The sequence below is a fragment of the Nestor notabilis genome, unplaced genomic scaffold (genome assembly GCF_000696875.1).
Source record: "Nestor notabilis isolate BGI_N333 unplaced genomic scaffold, ASM69687v1 scaffold2939, whole genome shotgun sequence".
Taxonomy (NCBI): domain Eukaryota; kingdom Metazoa; phylum Chordata; class Aves; order Psittaciformes; family Psittacidae; genus Nestor; species Nestor notabilis.
In genome coordinates, this window is record NW_009944844.1 from 13,936 (window position 1) to 29,452 (window position 15,517).

Consider the following 15,517-nt stretch of genomic DNA (forward strand, 5'->3'; position numbering starts at 1 on the left):
TAGGGTCTTACACAGTTGCCAAGGCAACAGGATTAAAATAAAAAAAGTCACCTTTGCTTCACATATTAATTAATTGTTCAGTTAGACCAGACAAATGGGTAGCACACAAATGGATGCTGATGTCCATTGAGTAAGTTGAGATAAATAAAATTAAAAATAATCAAAGATGAGAAATCAGAGTGCAATCATATACTCTTTGTGAAGCCTAAAAAAAGATAAGATAAAGCAAGAACATTCAAATTAATATGGAGGAGTCAAGCACAGGAAATAAAAGTGGTAGAAATGCTTCTTACTCACACAAACTTTCCATCCCCACCCTCTCCAAAATCCTTGTTTAGCTCCATCAAACTTCATATATACCTACACACCTCTTAGTAGTTAATTCTATTTCACAAAGATCTGTCCAACTAAAATATAAGATTGTTTTCAATCTTTATAGATAAGCAGCATTCAGTTTTTAAAAAAAATTCAAAGCAGATTATCTCCACAAAAACTCCCCAAACCCAAAACCACAAAACCACGCAGACTGTTTTCCTGTTAAATTAACGGCAGCAAAATTCCCCATACAGACAACTCTGAATTTGTCACTGATGGTAAGACTTGTGCTGAGGCACATTCCTTGGCATATACTTGAGTTGCCAGATTATTCTACTTACATACTCATTTTACACCTGATTTAACACACAAAGAAAGCACAATAATTAAAGATAAATATTTATGACCATTCAAAAAACTTAGGAAACAACAAGCAGAGTTAAAGTAGTAGAGTTCTACAGCAAGCAGCCAGATTAAAACTTCAGTAAGATTACTCATGAGATTAATACTACCATATTTCAAAGACATCATGAGAAAAAACACTGAAATCACACCACCACCAAGCAAAATAATTACAAGTTATGTACACACTGACTGCAAACACTTCAAAGACAAAGTAAACATGAAGCAGATTGAAAATGATAAAACCAAAAGCTGGTATCAAAACTTAGTGAGCACAATTCACCTGGCTGACAGTCAGCTGGAGGTAGGATGTGACTATAGGGAGGACAGATTGATCGTCCTCTGCTGTAGAACATACTTAATTCATTTTAAAACCAAAAAACAAAGCAAAATGGCTCCTCCTTCTGCTTTTGCTAACACGAACAAAACTATACCAGTAAAGAAAAAAAAATGAACCTATTCACAGAAAACTTCTGTAGACTGCACCTCAATCAGCCATCTGCAACTGTCAGTTTTGAAAACAGACAGACCATAGTGAAGCTTCCCTGGTTCTGAAGCAGGAGATACGGACACAGACCCTGCTGCTAGGTTTCCTTGCACCTGCAGAGAGGAAAACCGGGACACAAGGAAAACTGCTCCCAAACTTCCTGTTCCTGACTTCAAAGGCTTATTTCCAGCATGGTGCTCTACCACTAACCTCACCTGCCAAATAAAGCACGGCACCTTCTACAGAATGTGGCTGGAGTTTTAACTGTTTAGAAGAAATTTACAGCACACCATTATGACCTTCTGAAGAGATTTTAATTGTAATAGTGTTCTCGTACACAAATGTTATGTTACCTTTAATGCTGGGTAGATCAGACCATTATGAAACAACCACATTTTTCAGCACAGCGAAGTGCCATATGTGAATATCAGAGGGACTGTGGAAGTCAGCACTAACTATTAATGAAGAGAAATTGAAGAAAATTCAGCATGGAGAGACCTTGAGACACAAGTAAATACTAGCCATACAAGTCCTAGTGACAAAGAGCCACCAAAAATGTGATCCTACATAATTCTGGAGGAAGGGAATCAAATACTTCCATGCAGGACAAGGCTTGCTCAAACAGCACAATAATAATGTGGATTACCAAATTTAAAAGAGATGCAAAACACTAAGCCGTAACGATGGTAATTAAGTTAGCTTTCCATATAGCAGTAAAATATTTCATATGCACCAATGTAGTGCTAACCTTAGGTTCAATTCCACGTAGAGCCAGAGGCAACCAAAACAAAGTACCCATTTTCTAAGGTAGTTGACACTGAAATAAACCACCTTGGTCAAAAAACTTGCCAACATTGTGAGAAAAATTTAAACCAGCTACAGGAGAGAATGGTGGAGAGACCGAAGTGTGGGTAGGGGGTTGAAATTCCAGTTTATTTATGTAAAGAAGCAAAAATTACATCAGTTAAAATTTCCCATCAACTGTGAATCTGATGGCCTTGAATTTTTTTTGTTATGAAGAGACCAGCTAGCTGCAGGTAAAGGGGGATGGGGAAAGAAAGAAAGGAAATTACAAGAAACAAGAAGGAAGAATAAATAATAATGCTTACAACTGATTTAGAGCTGCCCTAATGCTACCATATACAAAGGACAATGCAGGATCACTGCTGTAGAGTAACAGCTAATTGGTACATAGAGAAAATAAGAAAAACAAAATTTAAAGGCCATAGTATCAATAATGTCCTAATAAATTTTCTTATCCCACAGTGTTAAGTCAGCACAAGGAAATGGGAAAATAAAAACTGACTAGCATGGAGTAATTTTAAAACTAGGGAAGGACTTGCTAAAATAAAAATAAAATCTTATGATGCTATGGCAGTGCTTAAAAAGAGTTTGAAATTAACTAGTAAAAAGCACTAAAGGAGTTCAAGCACACAAGACTACTCCATGTTGTGCAGAGCTTACTTTAATCATCCAAAGTAATAAAAATGTTTGAAACTACATTAGTGTTTCTGCGCACATGCATCACATACTGCAAGAGGTCTTAATGCAACTACAGTGCACACAAAAGACAGGCAAAATTAACAGATGCGTCTTCATTTGCACTTTATTGTGAAGAACTTTCCTGCTCACTGGCCACACTACAAGCAACTGACAGGCTCTGAGGACTACCAATCTGTATTTATTTCACTGTGTCCTTCCATACAATGTTTCAGCCTGAGCTTCAGCAGAATGTAGAAGCATAACGTCTACAAAGACAGTGCTGTAACCCTGAAATCTAAAGCTCTTGTTTGCAAAGGAGGTAGGAAATGGGGTAATGCATAAGTAAGTTCTGCATAAACATACGCAATAAAGAAAACACTGCAGATTGTTGAGATTGTACCAAGCAACACTCCGTTACATGCAATACTTGTAAATCCCGAATAGCTACAATGCTCCATACAAAGGACTTTCCTCTGGGAAATTTAAAATATTTGAACTAGAAGTAACAGTGACGGGGAATCAAAACACACCATATAGTAAAAGATACAGATTAAGTGCTCTGTTTTCATCATGAAAAATACTTTCAAAATTAGAGAGAATATTGTTATTTTTCTTTTTATCACTTAAGTCACTGCAGTTAAAGATCCAAAAGAGAACAAGTTTATGCTGAGATCAAAATATCAGACACTTCTGCATGCTTTGATTTTCCCATACTTAAAAAGTTTGTTCAGTCTAGCACTTCTGATGATAAGACTTCTTTCACAATGTTTAACAAAAAAACATCACTTCAAACTATGATACTGGTTTTTGGTTGGGTTTTTTGGGGTTTTGTTTTGTTTTTTTGGGTTTTTTTAAGAAAAACTTACTACTAGAAAATTCCAAGTGATTTTATGCTAACACAGGAACACAGGTGTCATCATGAGAAGGATGAAGAACAAGGAACTTAGTTCAGCCATTCCCTCTATCAAAGCCACTGCCCCTGCTTTAACAGAAATTTTTTCTTAACCTGGGGGAGCAGGAGGAAAACTCATTCCTCAACCACACTATCTGGAAATGCCAGCAGTTAAAAGAAAACCTTTCTGTTTCAACACTACAAAAAAAAACCCCACCCAAAACCAACCCCCAAACCCTCCCCCGCAAAAAAACAATCCAAACCTCTACTGCCTAACAGGACTATTACATATTCAAACAGAATTTGAATGGAAATTTTCAGCGTAAGACCAATTTCTTAATTACCTCTAAAGGTAAGTATCTATAAGGCAGACAGAAAGAGAAACTTGATGACCAACTGGGTTTTTTCTTGGTTTTATTAATCTCTTATGGGAAACAGTTTTAGACCAGCATCAGACTAGACTACCAATTTACCAGACTACCCATGAAATTCTGATATAAAGGAGCACCTTATCTATTTTTTTAATAATACTTGTAAGAAAGCAGGAGCAATAAAGTAAAAACATAGACCTATCTAACCTTTTCTAGAAATCAAGAAAGCCACCAAAATATGCAAAGACTTGCTTGGGACAAAGAAAGAAGTGTTATGTAAAGGGAAGAATAAAGAACTACCTTTCCCCTCACAGCAAATGGAAAAGTAAAATGTTTCTATAGCATTTTTTAGCAATGTCACTTAAGCAGTGACCATAATGAAACAACACAGTACTGAAAATGAAGTCTTACTGAAAAACTACTGTAGCAGTAGTTTTTGGTTTCAACTTCTATTCAGTATTGATACTAGCAGTTTGCTATACCATATCAATTCAACATAGAGACCAACCTTTCCTAGCACTTTGCCTCTGCAGATGTAATATCACTAGGTCATTATCTATACTTGGCTTTATTTGTTTCACATGTAGTGCTGACTTAGACAAAATATAACAGTGAGTCATTGTTTCTCATTATCACGTGAGGAGGACCCAATCACCCTGCCTCACGACTTAAACTGAGAAAGGTATCTCTGAAAGCCAGCCTCCCTGGTGAGAAAGACAATCCCTACTTCTTTTAACTGTGAGGAATGCTAGGATTTAGCTACAACCTTTACCATTATCTAAGGAGGCAGCCTTTCAGTTGCAGTATTTGCCCTAACGTGTTCACAAAGGAGAAATAGCTCCCTCCTCTCCCAGCTGAAGCTAACTGTAATAATATGACCACAAGCTAAGAAAAAAGTGGCAAAGCTGACACTTCTACTCCTGTACAAGCTCTTTTTCAGCCACGTTGCAAAGTAAGAAACAATGACAACCAAAAATCATAGTATCAACTAAGCTGGAAAAGCTTTAAGATCATCAAGTCCAACCGTTCCCCCAGCACTGCCAAGTCCACCACTAACCCATGTCACTAAGGGCCTCGTCTACATGGTTTTTGAACACTCCCAGGGATGGTAACTCCCTGAGCAACCTGTTCCAATGCCTATTGTTTCAGTGAAGAAATTTTTCCTAATCTCCAGTCTAAACCTCCCCTGGTGCAGCTTGAGGCCATCACCTCTCATCCTATCACTTACAACTTGGGAGAAGAGACCAGCCACCTTCATCCTCCTGTCAGGTAGTTGTAGAGAGCGAGAAGGTCCCCCCTGAGCCTTCTCCAGACTAAATCCCCCAGCTCCCTCAGCCATTCCTCATCAAACTTGTACTCCAGGCCTTTCACCAGCTCCACTGCCCTTCTCTGGACCTGCTTCAGCACCTCAATTTCTTTCTTGTAGCGAGGGGCCCAGAATTGAACGCAGGATTTGAGGTGCAGCCTCACCAGTGCCCAATACAAGTGGATCATCACTGCCCTGTCCAAGCTGGCAACACTGGTGCTGATACAGGCCAGGATGCTGTTGGCCTTTTTGGCTGCCAGGTACAAGCTGCTCATGTTCCGCCCTGTCAATCAGTACTCCCTTTCCTGCTTAGCAGCTTTCCAGCTGCTCTTTCCCAAGCCTAGAGGATTGCATAGAGTTGTTGTGGCCCAAATGCAAGACTCACCACTTTGCCTTATTGAACCTCATACCATTTGCCACATTTCAGCCTGTCCAGACCCATATGCAGAGCTTTCCTACCCTTCAGGAGATCAACACTCCCAGTCAACTTGGTGTCTGCAAATTTACTGAAGGTGCACACAATTGCCTCATCCAGATCATCAATGAAAATATTAATATTAAACAACACTGGCCCTGACACCAAGCCCTGAGGGACATCACTAGGGATGTTATTTTTTTTTTCTTGTGTTAAAATTCTAATTTAACTGTAAGGTGCCATTTATTTATACCGCTACAGATCCTTGCAATGCTACAGTTTATTTATACAGTAATAAAAAATTGCATTTTTTTTTCCAAAATGAAAAAATTTGTGTCATTCTTAAACACCAGTACCATTGGAATGTTCAATCTAATTGCATCTGACAAGAAGCTGGAATAAAAAACCCATCAGAATTACCAAGACTATTTAAAATATGTATTTACATCCACTACTGTTAACAATTAACCTTACCCTAGTGTATATTGTGCCTCAAGATATTAGCTAATAGTATGGAGCCACCACAATCAACAAGACACCTAAGAACTATCCAGAACACAAAGACAAACCAGTGTTTTTCTCAGCAATGTTTCAAGTCAGGCGATGTTCAATCCTGTAAGTTCAATAAATTTAATTATAAATATTTAGAAGCCTCTCCTGAGGTACTTTTACCTAAGAGCAAGGAACAAAAATGCCAATACAGGTTGAACGGAGACTAGATTGAGACCTGTCCTAAGAAGGACTTGGGGATGCTGGCTGACGAAAAGCTCACCATGACCCAGTTGTGTGCACCTCCAGCCCACACTTTCTGTAGTTTTCAATTTTAGTACACACATATTCCATACTGCAAGTCGTTTTCCAAGTGCTTAAACTGCTATGTGGTGTACGTAATACCTTCTCCCCTTTCCCACAGCATGACATTGCTGACATTACTAAGAAAAAGGCCAACAGCATGCAGAATTCCTATTACACTGTAGTGTCTACCAGCATCAGAGGATATCTAAAAAGCTTGTTTGCAGAGTTTTTAGAACATAATTGTTTGTGGTTTTGAAGTTCACAGGAAAAAACATAGAGGATACATAAGTTTCACACAGATTTCTTGTAGCTCAGGTGACATTTTCATGATCTGCTGAAATGGATACCCTAACAGACAGCTGTAACAAGAAAAAAAAGAAAAAAAAAAATCCATCATAATCAGCTTGAGAGAGGTCTACAAGGTTTTTCAGAATTTAAAGACCAGTATTCTCTTATTATAAGTATCTCTTATAACTTGTATTAGCAGAATTCCAGAAATGGTTTTATCTTGCTTGAAATGGAAAAGGAAATACATATATTCTTCTTAGACCTTATTTTCTATAAATAATCAATGGTAACTATCATTGTAAACCAAATTATAAGTGAGAGCATTTCACACTGTACTTAAATTTTACTTTTAAAATAGTTGCAGCATTAAAGACAAAAACCCCTGTCTGACAGCAAGACAGTTTACTTGCATTGAAGAAGCAGAACTTGAAGTTCTGTAATAGGGATGTTAAAAAATAAATATGGAGAGATAAAAACTGAGAGATACGTGTAACACTATTGGTTACTTGCTTTTCCACTTTTACCTATGGGGTTCTCTGATTTTCCTTGCATTTTTTTAGGCATAGTCTATAAGCAATTCCTTCTCTAGCTAAAGAGCTTTAAGTGTTACCTGATGTAGACTAGCAAAGGTCCATAATTTGAGTAGCTTTTCTTGCTATGAATAATGCCCATTAGTGCAAAGCAGCACCACTGACCTCCACAAAATTGATCACCTGAACTGGCACTACTAATTACTAAGATTCTGGTATCGCATTTCCAAGGGTAGGATGCAAGGAACATTTAATGTTTCCTCAAACAAGGATTAGAATACTGTCACAACTATCTGTCACTTACTGTCTAATGCTGTTACTTCTGGAATATAACAGAGAATTCTGGTCCCCTGCTCTTCAGAGTTCCCCTTATAGTAAATGAGAGGCAAAGTGTCATTTCTTGCCACTTGCTCTTCCTGTACAGGCCAGGGTCATTGTCTTTGCTTCAGATGCTTTTGCCTTTTGCTGAACTGTTTCCAGTAAAAGTGGACACCATACCCACTATGCTGTGGACACCTGATGTAGAGTGAAAGAAATGGGTTTAGTACAACTTGACTAGCCTCTTACCTCTGCCTCTGTATCCTCTTTTCTCCTTCTTCCAAAAAAAGCCTGATTAAAAATGGAAAGGAAAATATCTACTATTCTCAGGCAGCCAGCATAAATCAGGACCTTCCTGCCCTTTCCAAACACAGTCAAAATAGTCTCTCTGCAAGACAATCCAGAGCTGGAGCTCTTCTTCATTCAACTCTTCTGGTAGAAAAGTCATACATACCTTAAATATATTCAGAGAAACAATCAGCATAAAAGACTTCATTTTCAGTTAACTATCCACCTGTGGTTTTCAAATTTACCCTATTCCACCATGTCACGTTACATCTTCATTTGCTCTGCTCTTGTACTGCTGACCTCTTCTAACCAACTCTATTTTGTGGCCTAACTTTTTTCCCCATCTTCGCTGACGAATGGGTCTCCAAGAAACCAAATGTCAACAGAAATTATAAACACTATCAAGACTAGAACAGGATGTGTAAGTGGAAACAACAGAGCAAAGCAAGTTAAGGTACTGAATACAGGTGTTGTTAATAAAATGTGTACAGAAATCAGTATTTGCTGACATTTACTGTTGAAGACCATTTGCCCTCTTTTAAGCACTTAACATTACTGGAAATGGAATACCTGTTTTTCTAAGTCCTGTTTCTAAGAAAGTGTAGCATAAGCCTCCAACTCATCCGGCTCCAAGTAAATTATATATATTACCAATTAAAAAGAACAACCAACCCCCCCCCCCCCCAAAAATACCACCCAAAACCCAAACAAAAAAAACCTCAAAAATAACAACCAAAAAACCCCCACAAAAAGAACCCCAACAGCAATCACAAACAAAAAACACCCTCAAAAACCAGTAAAATGAAAATGGCATTACAAGTTTAGATATTCCTGATTAAGAAACCTTACATTACATTCAGTACAGTCTGTTAAAAAAAGAGCACCTTCTAGGATACATAGTCAAGAAACCACTCTCAACCCCAGCCCTTGAGTCAAGTATTTGTGTTTGTACAGCAGCATGAGCCAAATCTGATTTGGTATGGAAGTTTGACACACTGAAGTGACCTGTCTGTTCTTTTTTATAAAAAAAGAACCTCTCCAGACACTCCCTACCTTTTCAGTACAAATTTATGTCTGAATACAGTATTTATTTACAAACTCCTTTGCATGAAAAGCTACATAGCTTAATCAAAGTAGCAAAATCCACAGATTTTCACATTTATTCTTACCTGGTTTTTTTCCCCACACACCCCACAATAAATACCTATGCAATCAAACTCAAGAATGCTTTGGGGAGATGACAGGCCTAAAGAGACAGGTAACTGAAACAGATCAAAAGTATCCTGTCACAGAGTCACTGGTTCTTTTCAATAGTCTTAAATTTAGTATCACTACCTTATCTCTCACAACAAGGCACCCAGATAGGATCAGAAAACGAGGAATAATGCCTGCTAATTTACTCAAGGTACTAGGAAGAGAAATCCTAAGATGGAAAGCTACACAAATAATTGTAAAATAATGTTTAGACTCCTGTGTAAGGTCTAGGTTAATAATGAATCCAAAAGCGGATAATTTATCACCACTTATTTATTTAAAGCGCATTCACTAAGTTAAACTACCTTAAGAATCTTCTGTTCTAAGGACAAAGGACAGAGAGTACCAATTTGGGCAAAATTAAGTTCAACACACGAGGGGGAAAAAAAACCCAACACTTTCTACAGGGCCATTGAAAAGCATCTGAGATGACAGTGTACTGTTTGGTTCTTTCGTTTTGTTTGTTTGCTTTTAAACAGAAATGGAAGGAAGGCAAGCATCTGAATAGGAAAAGCCCATTCAAAATGTGCAGAAGTAAGAGACCCTGAACGTCACAAACTTTTAAAAATCAGAAGTTCACAAATATGTTTCTTTGGGCAAGTGCTATGTAAGTTTTTGGTAGTGGGTTTTTGTTGTTGTTTTTTTTTTTTTAATTTTTAAAGAAAACAACTATCTTAATTTGATTTAGATGCATTAAGAAGATTTATCTTATTTATCACCACCAGTAAAAATCAGAGGGAACAAAGAGAATAAAGTTCAATCTAGCAAGAGTTATTTTACTGTCCTCAGCTATTACAAAGCATGAACTCAACTGTATTTTCCTGATGTGGGCTAACAGTTCAGAGAAATGCATTATATTTTCAGTCCTGCAGACTATTACCTGCTGCCACTAGTATAAACCATCCCCAAAGTAAAGGTATCAAAACCATGTTGATCGTCTACCCACTTTCACAAACCTATGAAACACATTGCAAGTCTGTATTTGAGAGCCACAAGTCATATATCTTAAGAACCCAAAGAAGTTCCAGGAATCCTTCTCAAGCAGGAAGTATCAGTGGTTCCCCAGGGGTCTACTACTCTGTTGTGTAATGTGACCATCCTTCGACGTGCAGCTGGTTTCAGGAGCAACACAATGATGTCTTTACCAAAGCTCCTTGTACATCACCAGCAAAAAAATATTAAATGCAATTTCACTTAAAAACACAGAAATGCACAACCAAAAAATCCACTAAAAGTAAAAAAATACAAAACCAAGAGAAAAGCAATCAAACAAAAAAACCCACAACCAAGCAAAACAAATAAAACCTACATAGAATCTCCCCCCAAAAAACAACCTACCTAACAAACAACAAACACTACTACTTGACGTGCCATATCTGGATAGGTGAGGTGTTTACACTGCCTGTATCACAAAGACAGGACTTCACTCTGCCTTGAGGAATGTTAATTTTGAAACTCTTAGAACAGTGGAATTGAATCTAAAATGCATACAAAAGGTATCTGCCACCCAGTTCAGACACACAAAGAACAAGACCTGGATATAATCAGCAGAAGTCCCAAAGCCAAACCAGAGACCATATGCACAAGGAAAGCTGTATCCTGAACTTGTAATTCCTTCTTTTAGCTGGCAAGTTTTCTATACAAAAAAACTACTTGGGTTTTGACCCAAGTTCTGAACTCTCATAAAAGAAGCAAAAAGATGCTTTTAACTTCTATCAGGACAACTTTTCATGCTTAACTCTAATATTCCTGATAAAATAGCAACTTACTAACCAAAAAGCTTACTGCTAACAGAAGTGAAGAGCTTGCTTTATCCACCAGCCATTCACAGTAAGTTCTACCAACAGTTTCCTTTACCATTTAGTTTCTTCTGTTGATCTCAAGAACTCCTGTGTACTAAGTATGTATCTACATATGTATAGTTTTATGTATATGCTCTCTCCTGCTATATACACACGTTTTTATTATCTATTAAATTTCTACAAAAAGAAAGCTACCACATAGGAGTAATTATGCAAATATCCTTGGAGAATCGCTGTTTTAACTCCCACTTCTATTTCTTGAAAGCAATAACCTCAAGTCACGCCTTTCAATTCATCTTCTTTACCTTCAATGGAACATATGAATTTGTATAGTAAATTGAAGCCTGCTGACAAAATCTTTACTTAACTGCCTTTTCTGGTCCATAATCTATTCAATCCACAAAGTGAATTAAACCCATTGAAATTACTATCTTCTATTAACATCAGCTTTCAAGTGTGCAAAGACTGGGAAAAGTCCTTAGTGTGAAGCAGATGCTTTCTGCTTACTGCAAAAATGGAAGAACAGTGCATTTCAGCCAAGTACTTTGTAGTTAAGATGCACTGAGAACATCCCTTTTTACCTGCAAAGAAGGAAGGTTTGCTCAAGTTCTCTATACCTTGTTCTGCAGAAAACATAGGAAGAGCAAAGAGATGGGACATCAGATTATTATTCAATTAGCACCAGTGTGTCACTTCTACAGTCCCTGTTCTACCTAGAGCTTGTCTTGCAGTTCAGGTATAACTGCCCTTCCTTGCTGATTAAGCTTTCTTATTACTACCTAACTAGAATATATTTACTCCTATTTAAGTTTGCAACAGAATGCTTTCAAGAACACTACACACAACTTCTCCGAGAACCAATATCACGTTTTTGTGTCTACGCTCACTTGCTATCCAGATGAACATTATCTGTGACACTTTACCTTGAACTATTTAAAAATATGCCAGAATAGTGATATCAAGTAAAGAAGAAGCTGGAAAGTAGATTCCACTGTAATTATTACACAAGAATAGTGTTTACACTAGTCTGCAATTTCCATCATGCTTGGTTCTAGTACTGATTTATAGCTTCAGGGGTTGCTGAAATAGGCAAGGGAAATCCAAACAGCACAGCCAGTTATTTAACAACAAAAATACAAGAGATGCACTTTTCCACCTGTAACAAAACAGAACTTCGGGCTCAAGAACAGCAGCAAAGTTTTCTGCTCATTTACCAAACAGATGAATAGATGCAATGCTGGGAAATAATGCAGAAATGTGGCAAACTGTCCATTCCTTTCCCGTACCTCAGAAATAATTCACCTTCATAGCTAGTCACAAGGAATAAAGGATAGCTACAATTCTTTACTACAGTGCTGACAAGTGCATAAAATTGAAAGTTTATGATCAGTCCCTTCTCCAGCCCTCCTACTGATGAGACTACAGGCTTTCCACTACTTTTGCAAGTCACTGTGTTTCCCTAAAAAAATACAACGCAGTACCCATGAGGCCTTAGATTTTGTACATCCAGCCCTGATCCACTGATTCTAATAACTTTCTAAAGCAATGATGACGGCTCCCCTACATCAGGCTGTATTTAATTCTTATCAAGACTGTGACTCCAGCATGACAGCTACGGACATTTACACCAGACATCAGAGGGAAGTGAATAGTTTTACTGTACTTGTGAAGTGTCAAATTTGTAAAGTGGCATAGACTCCTTATAGTTATCATCAATACCATTATTTAGATTATCACTGTATTCACCTTCATCTCTTCTTCTTTTCTACCAATTCTTGAAAGTTTGATCATCTTTGCAGTTTATTCCCAGCAGCAATTTTCAATTGCTTTCTTCACTTGTTCCACTTCCCTCCCTCCCATTCTGTACGAAACAGGACAACTAGAAGCTTAGGAAATGTATTTTCTTACTGATCTCTACTTCCACTCTTCAGAAGTCACGTTTCCAGATTTGAAAGCTAAATACATCAACACTTTCCAAGTCAGAGTTAGCTATCCGTCTGCAGTTGCAGCTTGCTAAGGCAACTCCCCTCCCAGTAAAAACTATCTATATCTAGATTTCTGGAAACTCACAAGGTGGGGAGGGGTGTGAAATAAAAGAAGGCTAAACAGGGACAGTCATATAAAGATATTCTGTAAGCATCATACTCCTTTGGCAGTAATAATTTTAATAATGGAAGTAGGCTAGGCAAAAACAGCTCCATCATTTAGAATGGTAATCTTTGACCTTCCATTTACAAAAACAGTTTCCTGATAATACACGGCAAACATGAAAATAAGCTTTCCAGGACCTGCCTGTAAACTAAGCTATGCGGTTAATGACTGATACAAGCGTAGGAAAAAAGTTTTAAAACCTGTTAAAGCTTTTAAATGTCCTGCTGAGCACATCTTAAATGAGTAACAAAGTCTTGCTTCACAGGCAAGTGTCAAGTTCGAATATTACACATCCTCCGGATAGTTACTTTTAATGAAGTTGCTGTGAATTGTAATGTTTAGTTGTTTTAGTCTTATGAATTGCTATGGCTTTTAAACAGCTTTGATATACTAGTGTTTATGGGCAGTCACAATTACAAAGTGGTTTTCCAACCTATCTTCAGCAAGGTGGCTTGTTTCAAGTAATAAGAAAATTTACACACATAATAATCAGACTAGCCCCTGGTAAATTCACATTTGTTGAACATCTAAGAGTTCAGAAGAGTAGCCTTGCTCACACTGCTGTATTTGTTCATGTTTCTCTTCTCACCTGATAAGGCTTCCCCTGTTCCCCTGCCCCTCTTCTCTTTCTTATCTTTAGTGATCAGAAAGAAGGGCAGAAAGACAGACAGGCAGATTAACAGCATGTTCACAAACACCTCTTAGAAGTCTAAAACCACTTTGCAAATTTACTGCAACTTAAACCTTCAGCATTCATCATATTTCCAGTTTTAGAAATCTAAACTATAGCACAGGAGTGATGTGACTTTTTGAACCCTAATTCAACCCCTATAAATTGGCTGTCATCCCTGGATGCAGGAAAATTCTAATCAGGTTCTTTAAAATGTGAACACTGCACATGCTAGAAGACTAGCATTCAACATCAGAGGACTGATTTTTGTATTTAGTAAATCAAACAAACAAACAAAAAACAACCCCAAACAACAAATCCCCACCCACACCACCAACAAAAAAAACCCAGCTGGGAAACTGTACTTTCACTTCAGAAAATAAATAAATGTTAATATTTATATTGCTCTGACAGCTCTAAAGAAGGAAGGGCCATGCAGGCTGAGAGTTGTGGTTGCTCAGCCTGGAGAAGAGAAGGCTCAGCAGAGACCTCAGAGCAGCCTAAAGGGGCCAACAAGAAAGCTGGAGAGGGATTTTTGACAAGGGCAGGTAGTGGCAGGACAAGGGGGAATGGCTTTAAACTGACAGAAGGTAGATTTAGATTAAGTATTAGGAAGAAATTCTTCACTATGAAGGTGGTGAGACACTGGCACGGGTGCCCCGGAGAACCGGTGGCTGCCCCATCCCTGGCAGTGCCCAGCACCAGGCTGGGCTGGGCTTTGAGCAACCCTGTCTAGTGGAAGGTGTCCTTGCCCATGGCAGAAGGTTTGGAACTAGATGATCTTGAGCGTCCCTTCCAACCCAAACCATTCTATGATAGAAGAATCATAAAATACTCTGTATCAAGAACTAAATAAACAAGCCACTACTCCACCTTTAGAGATAGCCTACGTAGTGTTTTGTACAACACATATTATGCATTGTGCCTTGCACTTTATAGACAGTAGCTTTATTTTACCATTGTAATACAATGTTTCAGCTTTTGACACTTCGTACATTGTTTTTTCCCCTCAAAAGAGCAATACTACTGTGCTGGATGCTGACACAATTTTAATAGTATATAAACTTTATTACATAAGGTGTACGCGAGATCATTACAGTTCATCGCTGAAGCGATGCAAATGTAACAAGGAGATTAAGCACCTGCAAGAAAGCATGTGCAGTCCTCCTAACTAGGTCTGCTTGCTAACCAGGAAGCTTTGGCACCGAGTTAAAATACAAACCAGTTTATAACAGCATAGAAGAATAATACAGGAGAATACATAGTCAATTCTAACTGAAATGAGTAAGTGCTTACCTTGACTCTCCACTACTGTTTCTTACGCTTTCTTCATCACTGTGCCCATTCATTGTAAATATTAGTCAGTTCAAAAGATAAATAAAAGACCACTCTGGTTACAATGTGGATATCAAGAATCCACTTCTTGGTATTCTGCTCGTTTGCCAAGTCAGGTATTAGCTCTAGTGTTCTTTGCGTGTATTCAAGATTCCTCCTCAAATGCCTAAAATAGTAAAGAAAAGTTACACAATTCGAAAGCATGTCTGCATCTAAAAAGAAACAAAAAATAACATGGCAGTATAGATGGCAATGTGTGCAGAATAGGAAATAGTATGGAAATTACATTCTCTTTAGCACTGCAGGGTAAGAACTGCATGTCTGCACTATACCACATGGTTTAACTTTTGCCATACAACTGACTTCAGGATGAAATGGATTAAAATTTTAACAAAAAAACTGCTCACATGAACACA

The 15,517-nt window shown here is 37.9% G+C and overlaps 1 protein-coding gene across 1 annotated transcript in view; it reads right to left on the reverse strand.

Annotated features, from left to right (window-relative positions):
* The window catches only part of LOC104401366 (chromodomain-helicase-DNA-binding protein 1), a gene marked incomplete at its 3' end in the record, with an annotated part of 28,019 nt that extends 12,760 nt beyond the window's left edge, over positions 1-15,259 (reverse strand). Inside the window, exon 1 of the mRNA XM_010022587.1 lies at positions 15,063-15,259. Coding sequence (XP_010020889.1) covers positions 15,063-15,115 — 53 coding nt within the window. The remainder of the gene's footprint in view (positions 1-15,062) is intronic.
* Between the last annotated feature and the right edge of the window lie 258 nt (positions 15,260-15,517).